The 26,267-nt window shown below is 28.4% G+C and overlaps 1 protein-coding gene across 1 annotated transcript in view; it reads right to left on the bottom strand.

The window, feature by feature from the left end:
* The window catches only part of LOC117167998 (zinc finger protein 287-like), a 95,672-nt gene that overhangs the window by 68,071 nt on the left and 1,334 nt on the right, over positions 1-26,267 (bottom strand). Inside the window, exon 2 of the mRNA XM_033353309.1 lies at positions 14,648-14,746. Within this exon, the coding sequence (XP_033209200.1) occupies positions 14,648-14,746 (99 nt within the window). The remainder of the gene's footprint in view (positions 1-14,647; positions 14,747-26,267) is intronic.

Here is a 26,267-nt window from a genome sequence, read left to right as displayed (position 1 = left end):
TTTTCAATAAAATTCTAGAATTCTCAACCACAAATTTGGATTGTCAACTAAAAAAAAATTAATTTTCAGCTAAAAAAGATGAATTTTTAAACTCAAAGATCAATTTACTGTCAAAAAGATAAATTTTTAAACACAAAGATTAATTTATTTCCAAAAATAACGAATTTTTAACAAAAGTCAAGAATTCTGAACCAAAAACTTGAATTTTCAACAAACAAACAAAATTAGTACCAAAAGAGATTAACTTCTAATCAAATTTAAGAGTTCTCAACCAAAAAGTTGATATTTTAACCATAAAACTTAACTTTTATACAAAAATATTAATTTTCTGCAAAAAAAAAACTAATTTTCAACCAAATTTACGAATTTTAAATTACAAAGTTGAATTTTGAACAAAAAAAGAAGAACTTTCAATAAAATTCTAGAATTCTCAAACAAAAAATTTAATTCTCAACCAAAATTTTTATTTTTCAACTGAAAAAGATGAATTTTTAAACAAAAGTATTAATTTACTAGAAACAAAGATGAATTTTCAATGAAATTTAAGAATTGGATAAATTTTTAAACAAAAAGATTAACTTACTACCAAAACAGAGGAAGTTTGAATCAAATTCAAGAATTCTCAACCAAAAAGTTGATGTTTCAATTGAAAAAAGTCAATCATATCTAAAATTTTATTATCTGTAGAAATTATTGCAATCAATACATCCAGAAATAATTTATTATCGTTTACGTAATTTCATGGATTAACCAACAAGCTGATTATTGTTTACGTAATTATTTACTATAAACCCTCTCTAATGTTTTATAAAAGAATTAACTAATTTATTAAACAAAATATAAATCTAAGAATCATTCTCACCATTTTTTAAAATGAGCCAAATAAGTATCATAAAGTAGAATGTAAAGCTTATAATTATTTTATTTCCGGTTTTTGTTTTAACTTAATGAAAAAAGGGTTTATTTAATGTTCTTCCGAACACTACTAGATTTAAGTCAGTCCAAATGAAAAGATTCAATTTTGGATAAACCAAAAAAGATGGTGCTAACTTGTGGAGATTATATTAGAAAGTAATACAGAGTTAAAAGTCCGGATTTCAACAATATAATTCATATTTGATGTCAAAGCTTCGAGAGTTCGCCACGCGAGTTAAGACCTTTTAATTTTGTCTCCACGAGTTAACACCTTTTCATTTGATCTCTCTGAGATAGAACCTTGTCATTTGGAAACGATGATTTTACTGCCAAATAGCAGTCAAGAGCTATGAAACAATACCTTCTATTCTACCTATACTAATCATCCCTAACATGAAAGAATAGATTGGTGCTAAAAAATTAGAATAACAAAACCTTATGTTCGAAACAGGTTTCAGTGGGAGGAAAACCATCAGGATAGCTCAGCAGAAATATTGAAAATACATTAAAAAAATCCAACTGAATAGCCAGACATTCTGCTCAGTTTTTACATCTGATACAAAACTGAGAAAACTTGACTATTTGTAGTTTAGTATTACAATTTGAGAATGCAGAATCGGATGGAAAATTCAATACCGAGATTTCCTGAACCCTCAGCAATAATCCCATGAAAGCGATACTCGAATGCTGTACCAGTAAAGCATTCGTTTTTATTGGCCTGCTCATAAGAACAAGTCCCATCCACTCGAATTTAATAACTCATCCTTCGAAATTACGAGCACATTCAGAATTGGGGGTGAACTGCTTTCCTCTAATAATTGATATCACCAATCCCTTCTTGACCCCAGGTTAGAGAGTGCTGGTGGATTCTAGAGATCCTGATTTACGACTGATCGATTCATGAATCGGGACCCCAGTTTCGCCCAATAGTTGAGCGCATCTGCCTTCTTGGCACCCGTTCCCCTAAAATTCTCCCGCAATATTCGCATCCCCGATTATTATGATGCACTGTGCTCCCTGTATATTATATTTATAATCCGTGTGTGCGACACGTAGGCACGTGCCGAAGTGTATTATACTTGGAGCGACTAATCGCATTTAAAGCACGGGTCCCTCTTTCGAGCAGGGGCTCCTGGCAGCAGTGGGTACCAATTGCCACTGCGGCCGGTTTGCAATCAAATCAAAATATGATATGACTTTGCTTTGCAGAAGCCCTTAACGCAATTATCCTTGGAGCTTTCTCCTGCCTCTGCTCTGGTTTGAGATTGAGAGAAAAGGGCAATGATAAGAGTAAAGTGTCAGCAGACGGCCATGTAATAAGAAGAAAAGGGAGAAACCGAGACAGATGGGTGAATGGGGAGGAAGACTTTCTAGACTGTAGACTGGTTACGCAAATGCTGCGTCTGGCGTTGCAAGAATGCGGTAAAAAGGTTGTACAACCACACGAGAAAAACTGTCATCGCTGCAACCGCGATGCAGATGGCACTTTCTTGGTCCGGGTTATTTGAGACACTGCTTGTGCCACAAGGATTTCGCAACAACTGCAAATTTGTCTCTCACGATGTACAGATTCTCCAAGGGAATCTCCATCGCAAGATGCCATTATTCATTCGACTTTTTATAGTTTTTATTAAACCATTGGATGTCTCAGACTTTTTACGCGAGGTACAACGCCCAGGCTTCGCCAGCTTAAGCTATCTGGTTGGCTTCGGAAAATTTGGTCAAATCTTAGATTAAAGAATCTTGGATCAGTTCCGTGATTTGAGAAAATGCCGTTAACAGCAAAAAATAAAAAAATGAGTTTTTTATATCTTTGGAATCGTAAAGAAAAGATAGGCCTGATTGTTGAAATAATTTTTTTCAGATTTTTAGTACATTTTTAAATAATTATTACTAAATTATTGGGAAAACACCGTTAACTGCAAGATCTGCCGAATCGTGATTTGGGAAAGAGCCGTGACTGACTCAAATCATGGACGGCTTAATACATTACAGAAATATCTTTATTTATTATAATTAATAAAAGTATTAAGTTAAAAAGAAGTTATATTCTCACAAAATGTAATAAGTACAAATAATTGTTGAAAATCATTTCAATTGTTTGAAGTGAAAAAAATGATATGGAATTTCCAAAGAAAATTCATAAAATTATTTTTAAAAATTTGTTTTATTCATTAATTTGAATTGGTCATCAAATTCAAAAATATATCAATTTCTTTATTCATAGATTTCTCGATCGACATAATCTTATACTTGCCTTTCGAATTTATGCACACTAACATGAAAGTAACAAATAAACACAATCAATTATTTATAATTTATTCTTGATAATTTCTAATTGAAAGCATTCGAAATTGAGCAAAAACGTATCAAATAATTTGGGTTTAAAACGCTTCAATTCAAAATATTTTAAACGGTCAAATTTAAAAATGATAATATTTCGAATAGAATAAAAAGAAATTAAGCTTGTATGTTTGCTGAAAAAATTAATTTGAAATTGGATAATTTTAAAGTTAGAAAAGTTTTCGAATAGAAGCATTCAAAATTCAAAACCTTTAAACTAAAACCTTCCAATTTAGGCAATTTCATCCAGAAGAAGTTGAAATTGAGAACTAAATTGAATATTTCTAAGTAAAAACTTAAAAAATTATAAAAATCGACATTTTTATTAAATCACAAAAATTACGATCCACTTTAAAAAATTGATGGGACAAACTTTTCTAAAATCAAAAAACGAATTCACCTTTATTTGCAAAGTTCAAAATGAGAAAGTCTCAGTTGTGAATCTTTAAAATTAAATAATTAAAAAATACGTTCAAAATAAAAAATAATTTCAAAAAGGAAATGTTAAAAAATTAAAAATAAAGTATACATGAAACTTACAATTAAACAAATCTGAATTTCATTAAAGACTAAGAAAAGAAATTAGTAGCGAAGAAATGTGATATTAAACCTTTTTTTTTACTTAACCCCTTAAAAATGTCTATTACTTTCAGCAATCATTTCAAAATTAACAATTTTTCAAATTGTGAATTATACTTCGCTAAATTCGATTAATTTAGTTTCAGTCATCAATTTTCAATTAAAGGAATTTTAAAGGATTTCAAAGTTTTTATGGTATTTTTGAAGATTTGGAGGAATGTTAAAGAGATTAAAATATCTTTAAGGGATATTAAAAAATTATAAATCATTTTAAACATTTGAGGGGTTCCTAAGAGTCCTATATTTTTTATTTGTTTTTAATAATTTTCAAGTATTTTAAAGGATTTGAAGAATGTCATGATATTTTTAAAGATTCCAAAATTCTTTGAAGAAATTTAAAGGATTTAAAGGGATATATAAACAGATTTCAAAGAATTTGAAATAATCAAGGGTATTTTAAGAATCCAAGGATTTTTCAATAGATTTCCAAAAATTAGAGGACTTCAAAGATTTTAAGGTATGTCTTAAGATTCCGCGAAATTTGTAAGAGATTTTTAATATTTGAAGGTATATCAGAAAAATTTCAAGAATTTTAAATATTTTTGGGTATTTTAAAACAACTAGATTTTTGAACCGATTTCAATAATTTCAAGATGTTTTCACGGATTTAAAGAATTGTACTTCTAAAAATTTAAAGAAATTTTGAAGATTTTTAAAAGATTTTAAGGGATATAAATAGATTTCAAAAAATTTGAAATAATTAAGGGTAGTTTAAGAATCCAAGAATTTTTAAAAAGATTTCAATAAATGAAAGAGTTTTACAGGATTTCCAAGATCTTGCAAAATTTTTCTCGATTCCAAGAAATTTTAGAGAGATTTTAAATATTTTAAAGGATATCAAAAGATTTAAAAAAAATAAAATGTTTGAGGCTGTGATAAAAGTACAATATTTTTCAATACATTTCAACAATTTGAAAGTATTTTAAGGGATTTCAAAATTGATTTGCTATTTTTAAAGATTCCAAGAAATTTTAAAGAAATGTTTAACATTTTAAGTGATATCAACAGATTTAGAAGAATTAAAATTAATGAATAGTATTCTGAAAATCAAGAATTTATCCCTAGATTTCAATAAATTGAAGAATTATAGAAAAATGTCAAAGATTTTATGGTATTTTTTAAGATTCCGAGAAAGTGTAAAGATATTTTAACGATTTTAAGGGATATGAAAAGATTTCAAATTTTTAACATTTAAGGGTGTCATAAAAGTACAATATTTTTCAAACGATTTCAATAATTTAGAAGTATTTTGCAGAATTTTTAGGATGTTTTGCTATTTTAAAGATTACAAGAAATTTTTAAGAGATTTAAAAATTTTAAAGATGACAAGAAATTTCAAAGAGATTAAAAATTTTTTAAGTGACATCAACAGATTTACAAGAATTAAAAATAATGGAGGATACTTTAATAATCCAAAGATTTTGCAATAGATTTAAAGAAATAAAAGTATTCTAAAGTTTTTCATAGATTTTGTGGTATTCTTGAAGATTCTGAGTAATTTTATAGAGATTTCAAGGAATATCAAAAGATTTCAAAGAATTCGAATATTTAAGCGTGGTTGAAACTTAACAAGTTTTCAATCGATTTTAAATTAAAGGCATATTAAAGGATTTCAAAGATGTTATAGCATTTTTCAAGTTTTTGATCAACTTTAAAAAGATGTGAATGATTTGTTTGGACATTCAGAAGAATATTTCTAATTATTTCGAATATTTAAGAGTATCTTAAAAGTCCAATATTTTTAAATTGGTTTCAAAAATTTAAAAGTATTTAAAACGATTTAAAGGATTTCATTGCATTTGTAAAGATTCCAAGAAGTTTTAAAGAGATTTAACAGGTTTGAAGGGATATTAAAAGGTTTCAAAGAATATGAAATAATTCAGGGTATTTTAAGAATCCAATGATTTTTCTACAGATTTCATAGAATATAAGAATTTTAAAGGATTTCAATGATTTTGTGGTGTTTTTAAAGATTCTGGGAAGTTTAAAAGAGAGTTTAAAGATTTCAAGAGATATCAAAAGATTGAGAAAAATTCGAAATATTGAAATATTTGAGCGTATTTTAAGAAAACTATGATTTTTTAATCGATTTTAATTAAATTAAAGGTATTTCAAGGGATTTCAAAAACGTAATAGGATATCAAAAGAGTTAAAAGAATTTAAAATATTTAAGGGTATTTTAAAACTCCAAAATTTTACATATTTTTTGTTTTATAATTTGGATAATATAATATTGCACTAAGAAAAATGTAATAAATAAAATAATATTATGGACATTATTCATTCTTGAAAAGAAGACAACACACGTGAAATGTTACAGTTTTAAAGATAATATTGCGTGGTACAATTTTAAATTTTATAACACACAGTTACAGTATTACAATAAAATAATTTTTTAAGAAGTTAGGTATTTCTATTATTCAATTTAATTTGTCTTAGAAAAGAATAAAAAACGCTTGTCAATATTTACCTGTTTGATTATTCATAGTAATAGTTGATTTCAAATAAGCCCGCCCTTTTTGGCACATGCGCAGTAGAAAACGTTGACACACCACCCGTGGCCATCTATAGGATTTTAACGAACTAAAAGGGAACCCTCAAAAAGAGTTCCTTCAAAGCCCAAGTTCTAAAGGATGCCAACTTTTACTTGAGCCACAACATTACTGAATCCCCCGTTTTTTACGAGACTCGACGGCATTTCGCCACCCTGAATCTTGATGCAAGGACCGTATACTTTCAGTTTGAAAATATTTCTCACACACTTTATCGAATCGTGTGTCATAATTTCCAATTAGATGATCCATACTGATTAGAATCAATCTTAGTAATGGTCATTTATATTCTTGGCCTAACAAGTGAGCGACGGAATGATTCTGGTCCAATTGTGTTCATGATTAACAGGACTTACACGCTTTATTACACAGTCGTGACAGTGATTGAACCTGACTATGAAAATAATGAATAAGGGTTATAGGCATACTGTAACTATGGGCCAGATTTTCAAAGTTGCTTTCTGAAACTGATGGTGGATGAGGTTCGAAAATAAAAGGCGATGACGGCAATGATGATGATGATGATGATGGTTGTCGTCGTGGATTAATAAAGGAAGGCCAAACCGAGGGGACAATTAGATCGAGTTAACGGGCAACTTTAATCTTCTGTCGTCCGTCAGTCGTTTACTGCGTAGTGATCTGCCGCTATTAAAGCCGTTATACACTTTAACTTACGTACGTGCCCCTTCCGTCTATAGTCTTTCCTTATTTCTTCGTAGAAAAGAGATCAACTCTTGAGAATTATTATTTTTCTCCTTATTTACACGGATTCACGTTATGAACTTCGAGTTTAATAACAGATTTTTTAATAACACTTGGCTTTATTGTTTCTCTTGGAACGCGTAACTGATTACTCCTCTCTCTTTCTCTCTCTCTCTCTCTCTCTCTCTCTTGTTTCATTGCGCAAGTATTTTTCACCGTAATTCTTTCATTAGGATTCCAGAAATCAGTCATTACTTCTTTATTGATTAAAATTTCGGAAGATTTAGAAGTGTTTCTTAGGATTTATAACATTTTTGAATACCTGGATTTAGTGATCCTCCATTTAATGTTTCCGAGAATTGACGCCGCGCGGTAGAGATGGGTGAAAGGAACTGCGGGAGGATTTGCGGTGCTCACTCAAGCGTCACAAAATAGAGAAGGAAAAAAGCAGGAGACAAAATAGTTCCGAGACTCTCGATTTAATCTCACGCTCAGTCCAAAATGGACATTACATCCAGGTTTCACTGTAGTTGAAAGAAATTACAATAGATTTTGAGGAATTTTTTTCTAATTTGAACGGGTTTTAATTATTTTATGAAATTTTAAACCTCTGAATTGGAATTCGTAGAATTTGAATGAGATCCATTGAGATACTTCTAGCTATTGACATCACTAAAAAGTCAATGAGAAACAGTGATTGTTCACTGAAATTCCAGTCATTTGTAATTAATTTTTTTAGAAGAAAAAGTTACTAAAGTTTCGGTAAACTTTACTGAAATTTGAGTTAATTATCATCGATTTTTAGTAAAATTGCACTGTCACTCACAGATTTTTCACTATATGTCAGAGAATTTTTACTGTTTCGAGTTGAGAGAGGAAGGCTTTTATTGAGGTAATCTAATAAATTTTCTAGAATGTCAAATTATTTCATAGAACTTTAACAATTTAAGGTATTTGAAGTAATATTTTCAGATATTATGTAATTTCACAGGATTTTATGGAATTTAGTCATATATTCCTGGATTTCAAAGAATTTGTTTACAAGAATCTAGGGCATTAAAAAAATTACATAGATTTAAAGAGGTTTTCATACATTTCAAGTTATTTCCAATGATTTTAAGGTATTTAATAATATTTGGAAATATTAAAAGAAATTTCTAATAGATTTAAATGAGTTTCAAAAAGTAATGAAAAAATTTCATAGGAATTTTAAAGAATGTAATGAAATTTTATGAAGTTTCACAGGATCTAATAATATTTTAAGAAATTAAAAAAATTCACGGACAAGAATTGGTCCATTTGAAAAAAATACGCACAAGGATTGGTCCATTTCAAAGGATTTTAAGGATTTAAAGAAATTTTAAATATCTTCAGGTATTTCAAAAGTGTTAAAAGATTTTAGGATATTTTAAGATTTAAAAAAAAATTCAATGGATTTTAAGAAATATTACCCGATTTTACATAATTTCACGAGATTTTATTATGTTTTAATGGATTTTAAAGAATTTAAGAATTTCAAAGGATATTAATGATTTAAAGAAATTTTCAAATATTTCATGGTATTTAAAAATTGTTTTAAGAATATTCCTAATTTTAGGACATTTTAAAAGATTTTAGGCTTTCAAAGAATTCAGAAATTTTAATGGATATAAATGATTTGAAGGAATTTTTAAGATTTTTGGATATTTTAAAAGATTTCAAACAATTTTGTAAAGATTTCCAAGAATTTCAAAAATATATAAGGAAATTTGAAAGATATTTCAAAAAATATATAATAGAATTTTATAAAATTGAACGGGATTTTATAATATTTTAATGGATTTCAAAGAATTTACTACAAAGAATTTGTCAGTTTCGAAGAATTCTAAAGATTACAAGAAATTTTCAAATGTTTCAAGGTATTTTAAAATATTTGAAAGAATGAAAAAAATTTTGGTATATTTTAAAATAAAATTTTCATTTTTTAACTTCACGGGATATTATAATATCTTATTGGATTTCAAAGAATGTATTCACAAGAATTGAGGGATTTCAGAGGATTTGAACGACTCGAACAAATTATCAATTATTTTAATGTATTTCTGAATATTTTTAAAAAATCTCCAGATTTGAGAAAATATGAAAAGATTTCAAGATTTTTTCAGTGCGTTTCGATGAATTTTAAAGATTCTAAAGATTTCGCTGATTTCAAGAAATTCTCAAATATTTTAAGAAATTACCAAAGATTTATTTTTTTAAATAGGTTTTAGGCTATTTTAAAAGATTTTAAGAAATTTTCTATTGTAGATTTCAATAAATTTCAAAAAGATGTAAAGCATTTTAATAGGGCTTTAAATAACATAATAAAATTTTATATAATTTCACGAGATTTTATAATATTTTAATGGATTTCAAAGAAGTTATTTATAAAAACTGAGGGATTCCAAACGATTCCAAGGATTTAAAATTTGTCAAATATTTTTTTATAATTTACTAATATTTTGTCTAAAGATTTTATTCTTTTTTTTTATTTATTGTATTTTTTATTATTTCTGTATTTTATATATAATTTATTTGTTGAAAGATGTCTGAAGATTTCAGTTCCTTAAAAGATTTTAGCATTTTTCAAAACATTCCGATAAATTAAAAAAAAAATTAAATGTATTCAAAAGACTTTTAGGTAATTTCAAAAAATTTTTGCACTGTTTTTATAAATTTCCTACAGATTCGAAAGATTCCAAAGGATATTTCTCAGGTACTTAAACAGATTTGATCAAATTTACGAGGATTTTAATGATTTGAAGTAATTTTATAATATTTCACGGAAAATTAAAGAATGTTATAAGATTTAAGGGATTCTAATAAGATTGCAAAGATTTTAAGGGTTTACAATTTTTTCAATTTTAAGGACCGTTGCTTATAAAATGCCACGTTTCATGAACCTAGGTACAGGTATTTTTTTTAATTTTCGAAAAGAATTATCACGTAAAAAGTTTTTTTTACATTTAAGAATTTTTAGAATTTTTTATCTATTTTTCAATCTACATCCTAGAAAATTCGTGGAAAAAATTCGAAATTTACAGAACATCATTTTCGAAATCTAATCCTTAATTAAACCAAATAAAACCTACAAAATCTTCCCGGGTTTTCTAGATATGATTAAAAGTGACGAAGAAAACTCGGGTCAAGTTTCATTTGTCGATCGGCGCCGTTCCCCGGCCTAACGCAAATATGCTTGGACATTTTTAGTCATATCTTGGAAACGAATAAATATTTAAAAATTTTGATGAGCTTAAATTAAAGATAGGATTTCAATAATTGCATCCTCTTAATTTTAAATGCAAGCCTCATTTATCTTGAGGTATAGTTCAAGTTGAAGTTTAAGTACAAAATCCGAGAAACGAGCGCTCAAGTAATAGGTAGAAGTGGGGATGACGCGCAGAAAACGCGACTAAAGACCCTTCTCCCTTTCGTCGCGTTTTCCGCGCGTCATTCCCACTCCTGCCTACTGCTCCAGCGCTCGTCCGGTTCTGCTTTCGGAGCATTCAATTTCTTTAAAAAGCTTCTGACGTGATAAATCCTATTGAAGAAGTCACAAATACCTCCTACAGGGGTCATTCGACTTGGATTTTCATAAGCTTTCTAGAGGTTTGATAAAAAATATCTAGCCCTAACTTCCAGCGAAATATTACTGGTTAAAACTGTCAAAGTGCATCATTGACAATCAATGAGATTTCAATAGTTCACTCAATAAAATTTCGTCACTGATTTGATCAGTGTCGTTCACGGTTTCACTCAGTAGAATTCCGTCAGTGGTTCGATCAGTAAGGTTCGATAAAGTTTTTTACACTCGAGAAATGCAAAGGCCCGACTGGCGACGCGCGCGCACCAGACTGGAGGTTCATTCCTTTGCCGCGTGGAGCGCTATATCACTGGTTGAATCTATCATTTCGCATCACTGATATATTCAGTAACGCTTCTTTCGTTGAGTCACTTACTGGTTCACCCAGTCAAACCCCGAAAACCACTGGTTTCTTCAGTAATCACTCAAAATACTGATTCAACCAGTGACAATTTCATTGCTTCAGTTTAACAGTTTAGATAATTTCCAACCTTATTGTAGCTTCTAGTGAAACCAATACAGATTGGACAATTATAATTAACCAAAAGCAATTATTCAATTTCACTCTTTGTACCCTTTACAGGTGGCCAATCGCTATATCATGACTACAAGTCACGTGTGCGTTATGGTTCCATTTAGCTCGTGCGGAGAAACGATTAACATGACAAGATGTTGCTCATTCAGAGTAGGTACACTTAAAGACCGCTGCTTTGACATGTAGGGTACAAAGAGGCCGACGGAGTGAATCCCTCTGTAGCGCCACTAATCTACTCCAATTGGGGGGAGAAGGATGGGGGGGGGGGAGAGTAAAGAATCGAGGGAGTAAAAGATGGGCGTATATCTATCCACGGTATGACGCGTGCTAGCATTTATTTCAATCATCGAACAACCGGTCGTTCTTAACGATTGATAAATAAAAAAACCGGTTGCCATCCGGGCCCAAGAGGAAGCCTCATAGAGCAAAAGGTCACTCGCGTACCGCATCCCACGCACTCGAAAGTCACTGCTTTTAGAAAATAGAATTTAATTGTCACTTTAATGACTGCCCTCGTCAAACATTAGACGTCTGTTTGCTTTCAATTGTAGGTGAAACGATTCGAATTAGGAAGATATCAGTCCACAAACTGTCTTCTATTTTTTTCTCTGAAATTCATTTTTTAAATTATTTTTGGCTTAGACGTCTAATATTATATTTTTGGTTGAAGAAAAATCCTCTCTTTTTAGAAACTACATTATTTGGTGGTAAATTCAACTGTTTTGTAGAAACTTCGTCTTTTTGAGTTAAAAAATCAACTATTGTGGTAAAAAACTCCACTATCAGGGTAAAAACGAATATTTCTCGTTAAGAATGCAGTTTTTTATTCGAAAATTAATCGTTTTCGGTGAACTATTCAACTGTTTTGTTGGAAAATTGTATTGTTTGGTTCAATTCTGGAAATTTAAAATCTTTTCTGAATAAAATATCAAGTATTAGATTTTTTGCTGAGAACTTATGTTCTTTGGTTTCAAATTCAACTTCTTCGATCAAAATTGAACTCTGGTTGAAAATTAGCATTTATATTAAAAATGCAACGATTCCGTTGAATGTTCGTCTTTGATGAAAATTCTACTCTTCATTTGTTATTAATATTTTTTATTTGAAAATTTCATTAATTCGCTGAATTTTTTAAAACTTTTCAAGAAAAGAATTTTTTTGTTGGTCAACGTCAACGATTCTTCATTTTAGTTGAAACGTCATTTCGTAAAGTAAAAACTTAACTATTGTATTATAAATTTGTTTTATTTTGTTTATTTTTGTCAAATTGATCTTTTTTTGAGTTAAAAATCAATTATTTATTTAAAAGTTATTCTTTTTGACAAAAAAAGTCATTTCTGTTGTAAGAAATTCAGCTATTTTGTAAAAAGTTCATTTTTTCAGTTAAATATTAATTTTCTCCCCCTATAAATTAAGCTATTCTAATTTACGACTAAAGTTTATCCTTTTTAGTTCATAAGTTTACTTAAAAATTGACTTCTAAAATTGAAAAATTAATCATGCTGTTTAAAATTAATTTTTTAGTTAAAAAATAATGTTTAAAAATAATATTAAACTATTACTCTGAAAATTAACATTTTTATTGAAAGTTGAAAGTTCGTCTTTTGGATGAAAAATTTGATATATTGTTATTATTATTTTTTCTGTTTGAAAAATTTATCCCTTTTGGTAGAAATTTAATTTATTTTTAATTCAAAATTCAAATCTCTTTTCGTTGAAATATCAACTATTATAATTTTTTTACATCAACCATTTATTTGCAAATTCAATTGATTGTCTAGATTTTTAAAAACTTGAAAAAAAAATCTTTTTTTTTTTGTTAAAAATTCTGTATTTTAGTTAAAGATTCATTACTTAAGCTAAAAAATTACCAATTTTGTTTGAAATTTGTTTTCTTTTTATGTTTTAAAAGGTTATCTTTTTTAGTTTGACAAAAAGATCATCTCTGTAATAAATTATTCAAATATTTCTTTTGCAGTTCATTTTTTTGTTTGTTAAATATTAATATTATTTTCCAAAAATCAAACTACTTTATTTCACAATGAATGTTCATCATTTTTAGTTGGAAGTTCAAGTGTTTTGTTGACCATTATTTTTCTTTTTTGTAAAGAAATTAATCTTGTTGAATGAAAATTGATTTATTTGGTGAAAAATTGAATTACTTCATTCAAAATTAAATTTCTTTTGAAATGAGGTGGAGCGATGGATTAAAAGTATAAGTGTGGAGGGTAAAGAAAAAAAAAGAAAGCGAGCAGGTTGTAGGTGTTGTAAGAGACGTGCAAAGAGGACGAGTAACGAAGAAAGAAGGAGAAAAGGGTAGGGAAGTTAAGAAGGGAGTAAGGCGTGAAATAATATAGGGGAAGTTCGGCGAATTAAGAAGAGAAAATCAGGGTAGTCGTAGTGATGGGTATGGTAGTAGTAGGAAGTAAGGGTGAGTAGGAAAGAGAACTCTTAGTCTATTCGGAAAAAATGTGTCCTCTCTCAACAGCGTGTGGCTGTATATGAGATGAATAAAAAATGTCGACGACTTCTTTAAAAAAAAAGAAATTGCGCGGCCGATATTTTCTCGTGGAAGAGAACATAGTAGGAAAGTGCAAGTAGAGGAGGAGAAGCAGGGATGGAACGTTAAGAGTTGAAAGTGGGTAAGGGTGAAGTAAGGATAGCGAGTAGTAGTAGGGAAACAGTGTTCGGGGAGGACGAAGCGAAAAAGTAAGAAGTGAGTGACAATTTGAATTTAGTGGAAAGGAAGTGATGGGTGTAGTTAAAGTAGGAAGTGAGGATGATTAGGGAAGAGACAGAAGTAGCAGTAGAGAAATGAGAGAAAGGAGTCTTGGGAAAGCAAGGGAAGGAAAGTGTTGGGTCAAGGAGTGGGTAAAGATAGGCCGAGCACAGGGAGTAAGAGTAGGGAAGCAGTGGTCGAGGAGGAGTAGTTGGAAAAGTAGAGCACGGATTCGTAAAGAAGGGATCTAAAGGAGTAGGATAGTAAAAAAAGGTTTGCAAAGTAGCAAAACTAAGGAGAGGGGAAATAGAGGAGGCAGAAGTGCGAAAGTGAAGGGATCTGAACAAGGAAGTAAGGAGTGCGAGAAAATTAGCAGTGAGGTGAGAAAAAGTGATTTGTGTGTTTAAAGCAGTAAGGAGCACTAGCAGAAGTATAAGGAAAGTAGAGAAGGGAAGTAAGGAGGTGGAATATTAGGTGATGTGTGGGGAGAGAAAGGTGCGAATTATGGGCGAGGAAGGGATATAGGTAAAAGAAGGGGAAGAATAGGTGCGGAGAAGGAAAGCATGGGAGGGGGAGATTTGAACGACTTACTTAAAGTCCTGGCGCGAATTTTAAAAGTAAGCTAGAGGATATTTGCTCACCTGAGTAGTTCTTTTGAAAAGGCGGTAGATTGGTAATGTCATTAGAGTTCCCAAATGGACCCCATACTCTGGGGAACATTAGGCGGATGTTGCATCCTCCTGAAAAAAATCAAGAGTTTTAGCGCTGCAGTAAGTAATTGGCAAAATAATATCAAAGCTTATAGCAAGATGAACGCCGACACTTTAAAGTAACTCGAGGATTAAACACCTCTAGTGAATGTAGTTGTAGGTACGGCAGAAGAAGCTGTGACGAATTTAGTATTCTTGGTTCGTCGAAAAGATCAACCCCTCGACAAGAGCGTCTTTATTAGAAAGAAGGGAAACCCACCTCTATTTATCAACCTTCCCCTGTCCATTACTCCCCCTTCTCTTTTTTTCTCAACTTGCATTCCTATTTTATTTGCCGCCTTTTTTATTTCAAAGTGCTCGACTTTATTTCGTGCATTGGTAATTTACAATTTTAATATCAGACGATTTATAGCTTCAGCCATTAATGTGATTCCCTCACATCTAGAAGATATAGATGCTGGATAAATTTTTTTACAGGAAAGTACAACATTTCAAATACTCATTTTTACGCTACAACTGACGCTAAAATGTTGAACATTTAATAACAAAAAATACAATTAAACACAAATAACTAATTTTTTGTATTTTATTGTAGATAAATAAAAAAGTACATACAATAATTTGAAAACTTGTATATCTTTTTGCGAACCACTTTTTTACAAATAGACCCTTTTCCTGATAAATGGAAAAACCTACTTTTTATCTTATCAGATATTTTTCAAAAATGTATACTAATATATAAGACAAAATAATTCAATGTTCAACTAAAGAAAATAGTTTTAAACAAAATAATCAATTGAATTTCCAAACAAAATATTAATAATAATTTTTAACTAAAATATAATGGTTAGATATAAAAGTCAACATTTTGGCAGAATATTAAAATATTTTTATAAAAATTTTACTTTTTGGTAAAAAATAGATTTTTTGTTGAAAAATCATATGTTTGGGTTGAAAATTAGATCATTGGCCCCTTTCGCCTATAAATTCAACAATTTTGTTGGAAATTTAAAAGTTCTATTTTTAGTAAAAAACTAATCTTTTTAGTTGAAAATTAAAGTAAATACCTTAATGAAAATGACTATCTTTTGTTGATAATTCATTTTTCTTAGAAAATTAATCTTCTTCATTAAAAAATCAATTTTTCAGTAGAAAATTTAACTCTTTGGTTAAATTTTGAAATTTTTTCTTAAAAATTCTTTTTTTTAAGATTCCTTATGGTAGATGAAAATTCACCTCCTCAGTTAAAAATTTAAATATTTTGCTTGAAATTCGTTTTTTGTTTTGCAGGAGAACAAATTTTCTATAATAAGACTGTAAATGTAACTGTACAACTTTTGGTTAAAAATTGGTGTTTTAAATTAAAAATTAATATTCTTTAGTTGATTATTCATCCTTTTGGTTAAACATTGATTCTTTTTTGTTGAAAAGTGCAACTGCTTTGTTTAAGACTTAAGAGTTTGGTGAAAAGTTAACTTTTTTGTTAAAAATGAAACTACTCATTTTAAAGTTAAATTATTTTTTTAGAAATTCGTTTTTTTTTTTGGTTAAAATTGATTCTTTCATATGAAAATGCAGCTATTATATTTTTATTGAACATTTTCCATTATTTATTAATTTATATTCCTGAAACATGAACACCCTATATTTATTTATTCAAGCTAAATATTTAACTTGTTCTATCGCATTTTTAAGCTTTTGATTTTTTTAAATTTGTTATTATGAAGTTTTAAATTATATAAGTTTTTAATTCCTTTGTGGATTTATTTTTATTTAAGAAAAATTAATTTAAAATCAATCACGTAGATTGATTTTAATCCTTTGCCTGCAATAATTTCGGTTTGAATGTTTAAAGACTGTCATTCCTTCGTTTCCAGCTAGTATCTATTGTAAATAAGATGCATTGGTTAAAAAATAATAATTGATCCATCATTTGGAAAGTATATTTTTTCCGGGAAGTTAAAACGTCAATCAAATAAAGCTCTACGAAGTCGTTTTCAAAGAAAAACATCTGACTAGGATTGATTGTAAATTTAAAAAAATGGAAATGCGGGAAGCAAATGATTAATTCAATATCTGATAATGATTATTCTATTCTTGATGATTTTAGTTGAAAATTCATCATTTTGGTTCATAATTTCAAAATTTGAATTCCTTTTGTTTCAAATTGGTCTTTTGTGGTTAAATTGAACTGTTTTTTATTAAAAGTTAAACATTTTTTAATTGGAAATCAACTGGTACATTTCTTGTCAAAAATTCAAGTTTTCATTAAAGTTAAACTGTCTGGTTTAAAATTAATCTTCTTATTTGAAAATTTACCTTTTTGATTAAAAATATAATAATTTAGCTGAAAATTTTTTCGTTCTTGACTAAAAAATCACACCGATTGTTCAAAATATTTAGTTGAAGATGTTATTTTGGTTGAACATTTTATCATTTGGATGATAATTTATCTTTTCTGTAAAAATAAATTTTTTTGTTTGTTAACATCAACTCTTTTTCATTTTTTATTCAAATATTTTTTGTTTAAATATAAAATATTGAATTTTTTGTTAAAACTAATTTGTGTAGCATGAAAGATGTAACATCTTTAATAAAACATCAACTGATTGGTTATAAACTAACTTTGTTGATTAAATTCTTTTATTTACTGAAAATTGATTGAAAGTCTGTTTAAATATATAATAAAATATAATCAAATTAAATTTTGACTGCATATCACAACCATTGTACAAAATATTTATTTAGAAATGTATGCAATTAGTTAAAAATTCAACTTTTTTGGTAAAAAAATATTATTCTCGGTTGGAAATCCATTATTTTTGGTTATACATGGAACTATTTGATTTAAAATTCTCGAATTTGGTAGAAAATCAAACTATTTCGTGAAATGCTCAACTATTATTTGCAAATTTTGAACATTTTTTTGAAATTTCTTTCCTTTTTTTCGTTAAAACTTAATTTTTTTACCTGAAAATTTTGCAATTCCAGTTTTTGGTAAAAATTTTGTTTTTTGGTTTCAAAATCAATTGTTTTTAAAGAAATTGGACTGTTTAGTATGAAAACTTAACTACTGTGTTTAAAATTCACCTGCTTTGTTTAAAACTCATATTTTTAGCTTGAAAATTCTACATTTTTGATGAATTTTTCTTTTTCTATTGACTGAAAAATCTTTCTTGGTTGAACATTCGTCTTTTGAAGACGAAAATCTTTATTGTAATAATTTTCGAAATGTACTGGAATCCCGCTTTACGGGATCCCGGTATATCGAAGGAGGTAGTCCAAGTGGCGAGAGAGTGACACTTACAAAGTCAGTGGATTTGCGCAGATTACGTTTCTCCGAAATTTCCGATAAAGCGGGGCTCCAGTGTAAAAGAAAAATATTGTCATCGCTTCAAAATTTAGGAAATTTAACTAAGATTAAAATCAAATTTAAAATACTATTTAACGTAAAATACTCAAGTTAATGTACAGAATTCCTAAAATAAAATCAAGAATTCAAGGACCACATTTGGAAAACCACCATAAAATGTTCCTATTGCAATTTGAAAAAAGATTTTTCAAAAATTTATTTAAAGAAAAGAAAAAAATTCTTTTTTGGGCCAAAATAAAAAGAGCAAAGAAAAGTGAGAAGGCAACAAACCAAATACCCTTTCTTCTTTTTATTTCTTTTGTGTTTTTTAATTTTATTATTTGTCAAATCGTAATATAAAAAATATTTCTAAAAAAACCACCAACGTTTCGGCACTCATGCAGGACAAAAAAATTAAATCATTCGAGCAGACAGGAACAGCAACGAAACCACGATGCTCTCTTCCTGACACCCAAGAATCAAGTCATCACTTTAAAAAGCATTAAATCCTAATAGCACGGAACCTTTCAAGAACGTTCTCGGAATGTGTAAAAATTGGCCACTTCGCAAAATTTCAGGAACGTTCCGGGATAATTTCAGGAACGTTCCGGAAAAGTTTCAGGAACGTACCGTGCTATTAGGGAATTGTAGCAAACTAGAGAGGTGACTCCGAAGCCTGAATTTGTTGCTGTTTATAAAAAAATTATTTACAAAGCATTTCCTGATTTATAATCGGTAAAGTTCGGTGACCGACAGAAATATGAGGAATAAAGGAAGAGAGGAGGATACCGAAAAATGTATAATCCCTGGAATAGTGTCGACGCGACGGATAATCTGTGATAGCAAGGGGATTAGGCATGCCGAGCCGCAAAGCTATCTTATTCTCAGGATTATCAGAAAATAAATCATGTTTTCCTATACTGGACGCACCACACTCAAAGATAACAATGACAATCCTGAGTGCTGCGTGTTTGTCAACGAACATCCGCGATATCGTTGTGCAATGGTTATTGGCTTATCCTGCCTGCCGAACCACTAATTTTCTCTCTCTCTCTCTCGCTCTCTCTCTCTCTCTCTCTCTGTCTCTCTTCCTCTTTCTCTCTGCTCTTATCAGAGCATCATCATAAATCTAGAAATATTGAACGTGATTTTATAGAAAAAGTAAAACATTTTCAAAAAAATGCATCGATTTCCCGGAGTCCTCTGGCACACAGTGGGACAAAAAAAACGTCAGAGGAAAAATTGATTTTAGAAGACAATTTTTATCCGATTTCAACTATTTCAAAAGAAATGAAAGCTTACCAAATTTCACGTCGAACGTTAAGAGCTGATTTTTAAATTTTGGTTAATTTTTTTGTTTATTTAATAACAAAAATTAAAACAAATTTTTTTACTTTTTAAGTGTAACGGTTTTTGAAAAATGTTTTGATTCAATCAAAAATACCAATACCTAGAAAACTGAAATCAACTATCCAAAAAAGATGCCCAGTAGCAATGCAAATGTTTCAAAATTTATTAAATTTGTTGTAAAAAAGTAAGTGAATGAAAGTGGTTTCGTGGAGATTGGCGGCGATTTGTCACTTGATTCGCATTAAATTTGAACAATGTTAATTGGAAATAAAACCTAAGTTTAACATTAGGTTACCAAATAAAAATGAATGATTGTTTAAACTACCTTAATTAGCAAATTCACTATTTGGCTATTTCTTGAGGTACACACTTGATTTTTTGGATGCAATTGACTGTAAATAACTAACTTCTAAATTTGTAAGAAAATTTGGATGACAATAAGAAATTTATTATTGTAAACAACAATTGTTTAAACAAATGTTTATGATTTTATTTATTTTTTGCTATGAATCGATAAATTTGATAATTTTTTTACCAAACTTAATAAATAAATTAATTATTTGACTATTTTTCAGCATTTAAACCTAATTTGTTTGGTATAATCAACTGCTCATAACAGATTTCTTAACTTTTTTTAAAGTTCGATAACGATCTACATACTATTTTTATTTAGATTAACAATTTAATTAACGTATCGATACACTGTATATAACATAAGATTTTTGCAAGTCTTTCACAGGTTGGGATATGATTATAAAATCAAAATAATTCTAAGAAAACCACTTTCTGTTTTGTTGTAATTTGAAATTCTGAAAAATAGTCCAATAATGCATTTTTTAATTAAGATTTGTTAAACAATGATCAAACATTATCGGTTCAGAGCAAACAAATCACTAATAAATAACTGGCTGTTGATCCTGTGAAAAAAGCGGTATTTTATTTATAAATAAATAAGATGATAAAAATTTGATTAAAAAGTTATATTTTCCAATAATAAATTGTTTACTGTCATTAAAGTGTTCTTAGAATTTTAGAAGTTAGTTACTCACAGTTAATTGCATCGAAAAAATCAAGTTTGTACCTCCAGAAATAGCCAAATAGTGCATTTGTTAATTAAGTTAGTTTATGCAATCATTCATTTTTATTTGGTGACAAAGTATAATACTCAGGTTTTGTTTCCATCAAAAATACCTGATACGGATATTTGTTTATAAAAATTGAATTTAAAATAAAAGCTTATTTATTAACTTTTATTAATTTATTAAAAAAACTCTTTTTGTCCAGAATTGTTCAAATCAAGTATTTTTTTACGTATTTCTTTATAATAAATTTAATTCTTTTTTTTACATTTGACTTGCTATTCAAAATATTTCTAGGATAGTTGCTTGAAGTTACCGAGGTATTTTTAAATAAATCAACAAATTTTCTTTTTTATTTTTGTTATTAAATAATCAAACAATGACGTACTGCTCGCAAATATTCACCGATTTCGACCAAGAAAAAATTGAAAAACCTGATAAGATTTCTAAGAGAGTTCTCGAGCCAAATTTTTAAAATAGGCTTTAAATTTTGTTTATGCATAAACAAATATGATGAAAAAAATATCCATGTTTTCTATTTGATGCTCCCAGTGCTCCTCAATAACGTGAAAATTGTTGTAATCTTCTAAGTTTCATAGAGTAACATCAGTTTAAGATATTTCAATATTATATAATAAAAATAATAATTTACAAACAAATTATTTGTTAAAAGAATGTTTTTTACGATTTTTTTTATAATTTTACGTTTTTTTTTTTAAATTATATTGCAAGAAATTTGGATGAAAACAATGTAATGATGAAAAAATTTCTTCTCAAGATTATTATTGTAAATAGTATATACAAATGCATTTATCAGAAATTTTTCGACAATAAAATTGTTTTTTTTCTATGTAATTTTTTTACTGAGGAACTTTATGATAATTTTATAAAAATTCATAATTTCTTGATTAATCTTATTATTTTGTTAAGAAATTTAGTAACCAAATTCATTATTCGGGCATTTTCGGCTAAATAATTAGTTTTTTTTTCAATGTCAGTCCTTTCAGTTGGGAACTTCATGACAATTTTTGCAACATTCATAAATAGTTATTAAATTTTATTTCGTTTGAAATACGTCTTTTTGATGGGGAAGTACATGTGAATTTCAGCAAAATTCATAATTAGTTGATAAATTTTATACATTTTTTTAAACAAATTGAATAAAAAAAATGCATTATTATGAAGCTGCAGTCTTATTAAAAGCATAAAAGTATTTAGAAACTTAAACTAAATGGACTGAGAATTTAAAAAACAACTATTTCGTCGACAAATGCCCAAACAATGCATTCGCATATTAACATTGTTCAACAAAATTATTAAATTGATTAGTAAATTTTTAATTTTTTCTGAAATTATCATGAAGTTTCCAATTTAAGAACTTGTAATCGAAAAAAAAAGAATTTTTCTATCGACAAATGCCTTATCTATGCTTTTGTTTATTAAATTTGTTTTAAAAAATCATAAAATTTATTAATTATTTATGAATGTTGCTGAAATTATCATAAGCTTTCATACTGAAAGAAATGGCATCACAAAAAAGATTTTTTTTTATCGGAAAATGCAAATGCATGTATTTTAAAAGTTCTTTTGCAAATGATTTTTTTTCGGTTCCTGGAAAAATTAAAATATTTAAAAAAATTCAATTTTAAAAGATTATTTTTAAATATTTAACAATATTTAAAAAGATTTCTGAAATCGTCAAAGAAGAGTCTCATGGACTTTAAAGAATTTTTTTGTTATTTTGCAAAATTATAAAGAAAATCAGCAAAAAATTTTATTATTTTTAAAGATTAGAAGATTTAGAAAGTCTCGAAAAATAACAAACATTTTTTTAAAGATTCGTGCAAAAATTTTACATAATTTTTTATTTTGAAATATAAACATTAAGAGAAAAACAAAAAAGACTTCTTGGGAAAATTTAGAAGATTATAAAGAATATTTTCTACATTTTGAGTAATTTTTCGAAAATTCCAGATAAATTTAAGTGAGTTGAAAATATGTTAAGTCCTAAACATTATTTACAAAGACTTCTTCACATGCAAAATCTTCTAGATTACTTGTTGACACATTCAAAATTATTTTTTCTAAATTTTCTTACTAATCCTATAAAAATTATATTTACGTAAATTTAAAACCAAAATGATTCTTAACTATTTCATTTTTTGTTAAAAATTAAACTATTTGGTAAAATTTTATTAAGAAATTCCAATATTTTGATGAATTTTCATGTTTTTTGTTAAAAATGAAAATTATTAAAACTACTCGCCTTGACCTGGACATTTAGCGCAGGGAGAGGAAAACTGCAGAAAACCATATTATATTAATTTGTTTTCGTGGAAATTGAACCGGACAAGTTGAGTTAATTCTTTCAAAGGAGGATAATGGATAAAAAGTAAGAAAGGTTGAAATCTTTATAAAGTTTCTCAGTCAAAAGATAAAGTATAAACTACTTAATAGATGATAAGCGTCTTAGGCAAGAATCCCAGGACAGGGTTGGCTGCCTATCACCTGGCAATCATCGCGTAAACGGTTAGACCACCACTGACAAGGCGGTTTGGGATAATATTATTACATCAAGCTATTAGCTTGATTAATATAGGAGTATAGGCAGGCGTCTGATTCCATTCATCCCCTCACCTGTTGAGCATAGCTAAAGTTCACAAAACGCACCTGCGTGGCGACGGCGCGGCGCGTGCTAGAATGATCCGTAATCCGGATACGGAACAAGGTATGGCTGCGGGGAGACAAAACGCTCGCACGCTTATACGCTCGCACGCTTAGCGTCTATTCTCTCACAAGCTTATATGGTCACGCTGTCGCACGCCTCTAAACTCACACGCTTATACGTTCATACGCTCAGACGCTTGTACACTCACACGCTTATACACTTAAACGCTTATACACTCACACGTTTATTCGCCCGCACCCTAATACGCTCATACACTTATACACTAATACGATTGAACGCTCACACGCTTGTACACTGACACCCTTATACATCCACACGCTCATGTATCCACACGCTCATGTATCCACACGCTTATACCTTTACATGCTTATACACTCACACGCTTATACACTCACACGCCTATACACTCACACGCTTATACACTCACACGCTTATACGCTAATACACTTGTGTCCTCCCACGCTTATTCGCGTACACGCGTATAAGCGTGGGTGGTGATGCACCTCGTGTCAAACGTGTAAGCGGTGCAAGGATAATAGGCAGGCAATAGACAGTGTGATGACAAACAACAGAGGAATTATACGGCTGTAGTGATAGTACACGCAAGGTGAAACCAAAATCGTCTCATTACTGAAAAAGGGCTCGTCTACAAATTATGCAAAATATTTGCATTGCATTTTTAACAAAGTTAATTACCTTTTAACTAAATAAATGATTTTTTAACCAAGTAACTAATTTTTTACCAAGAAAATATGAATTTTCAAGAAAATATATGCGTTTTCATATAAAAAATCAATTTTAACCAAGAATGGACTCTTTAAATTTTCAAATGCACTGGGAATCCCATTTAAGTATTGTTTTGGGAATGCTCCCTTAAGTGGCCTTGACTTAAAGCGAACATTTGCTCGCTCAGAACGTAAACAGCCAAACATCTCCTAATCCCGCAGCGGCCAAAATTTTCGAAACAATTTAAATAAGAGGGACTTAAATGGGATCTCCAGTGTAATTTTCAAACTAAACCAAAGAACGAAATTAAAGAAAATGGTTACATTTTGAAATTAGGAAAATAAATTTTCGACTTTAAAATGAATTTTTAAATAATTAGTAGAACTTTTATTTAAAAAGAAGGATTTTGAATCAAGGAGAATAATATTCTAGTAAAAAAGACTAGTTTTCGAAAAAATAAATGAATTTTCGACTAACAAAAAATTTGAAACCAAAAATAAAATCATCAAATTTTAAGCCTGTACAATAAAGTTTTAAACAGAAAGATTAATTTTCAATGCAGAAGATTAATTTTCTTAAAAGCAGAGGAACTTTCAAAAAAATAAATTATTCATTGACCATCCAGTTCAATTTTACACTTAAAACGATAAATTGTCCTTTAAAAGTGAAATAGTTGAATTTTCAATTAAAGAAGTTCATTCTCAACCAATATTATGAGTCTTCAACAAACGAAATTAATTGTTCACAAAAAAATTCTCAACAAATAAAAAGAATTCTCTAGCAGAAGAAATGAATTTTCAAAAAATACATGAGTTTCTAGATAAAAAAATTAAATTTCGAAAAAAAATCGAATAAATTAATTTTGAACCGAAAAATCAAGTTTTAACCAAAAAAGATTAATTTTCAGCGAAATGCTTGGATTTTTAGATTAGAGAAATAAATTTTGAATTGAAATGATGAATTTTTAACTAAATAATTGATTTTTTAATCAAAAAGAAGGATTTTGAACTAAGAAGAATAATGTTCTAGCAAAAAATACTAGTTTTCGAAAAAATACATGAATTTTAAACCAATTTTTTACTAAACAGACGAGTTTAGAAAAATAAAGATTCAACATAATAGTTAAATTTTCATGCGAAGGTAAATTTTCAACTAAAAAATATAAATATGCAACCAAAAGTAGAATCGTTTAATTTTCAATACAAAATTAATTTTTAATAAAACAATAGGACATTTTTTTCAGAGTATTTCAAACAAAAAATAAGAATGAAAAAAATATATATAAGTGAATTTTTTAACTCAAACGGTACATTTTGCATAAAAAAATAGAATACTTCAGTTTCAAACAAACAATGAAGTTTTGTGCGAAAAGATGAATTTTTGACCAAGAAGACTAATTTTTTTTCCAAAAATATGACTTTTTAATTAAATACTTTATTTTTTAACAAAATAGTTCAATTTTCCAATAATAAAATTAATGTTTCAACTAAAAACAGAATAGTTAGTTTTTTCTAAAAAAAATTAATTAAAAAAAGGAATTTTTCAACCTCAAAAATAAATTTTCAACTAAAACGATCAATCTTACATAAAAAAATGAACTTTTAAGCTATTTAAAAAAATTATTACCGTAATCTCCAACATTAATATTCTGAAAACAAACCATTTCTTGATTGTTTAATTCGAAGATTTTTAATTTAAATAATAATAATGAAAATATTTGTATTAATCAAATTAAATTTCTACTACAAGAGATGAATTTTCAACACAAAAGTTTTTAGTGAAAGAATTAAATTACTGACCAAGAAAGATTTTTCTGCCAATAATGGAAAAAATTTAATACAAAATGTTGAATATTTAAGCCAAGAATACTAATTTTCCACCAAACATTTGGATTTTCCACCCGAAATTATAAATTTTTAACAAGAAGTTAATTTTCAATCTAGCAGGTGAATTTATACCAAAACAGTTAAATTCTCTCTGAAAATAAAAAAATGCTATAATAATATAATAATAATAATAATAATAAAAATAATATGATATCCGACCAGAAACTTTGTATTTTTAATTTTAAAAAAACTGTTTTTTCGACATAATTTTTTTCATTTAATCAAAAAATGACTAAAAAAATTATTTTGAATTAAAGAAAAATTTTCTTTAAAAAGCAAATTTCTTTGAACCAAAGTAATTTTTTGAACCAAAAGCAATATCTTTAAATGAAAGAAACTATTATTTGTTGCAATCCGATGAATATTTTTCTTTGTTTCAAACGATTTTTTCCTTTAAAGAATCTTTTTTTTCAATGTTAAATTTTACATTAATAATGTATCATTATAATCTTTTGGATTAGTCGGAGGG

This window comes from Belonocnema kinseyi, chromosome 2 (assembly GCF_010883055.1).
Source record: "Belonocnema kinseyi isolate 2016_QV_RU_SX_M_011 chromosome 2, B_treatae_v1, whole genome shotgun sequence".
NCBI classification, from domain to species: domain Eukaryota; kingdom Metazoa; phylum Arthropoda; class Insecta; order Hymenoptera; family Cynipidae; genus Belonocnema; species Belonocnema kinseyi.
This window is presented reverse-complemented; position numbering and strand designations above follow the sequence as displayed.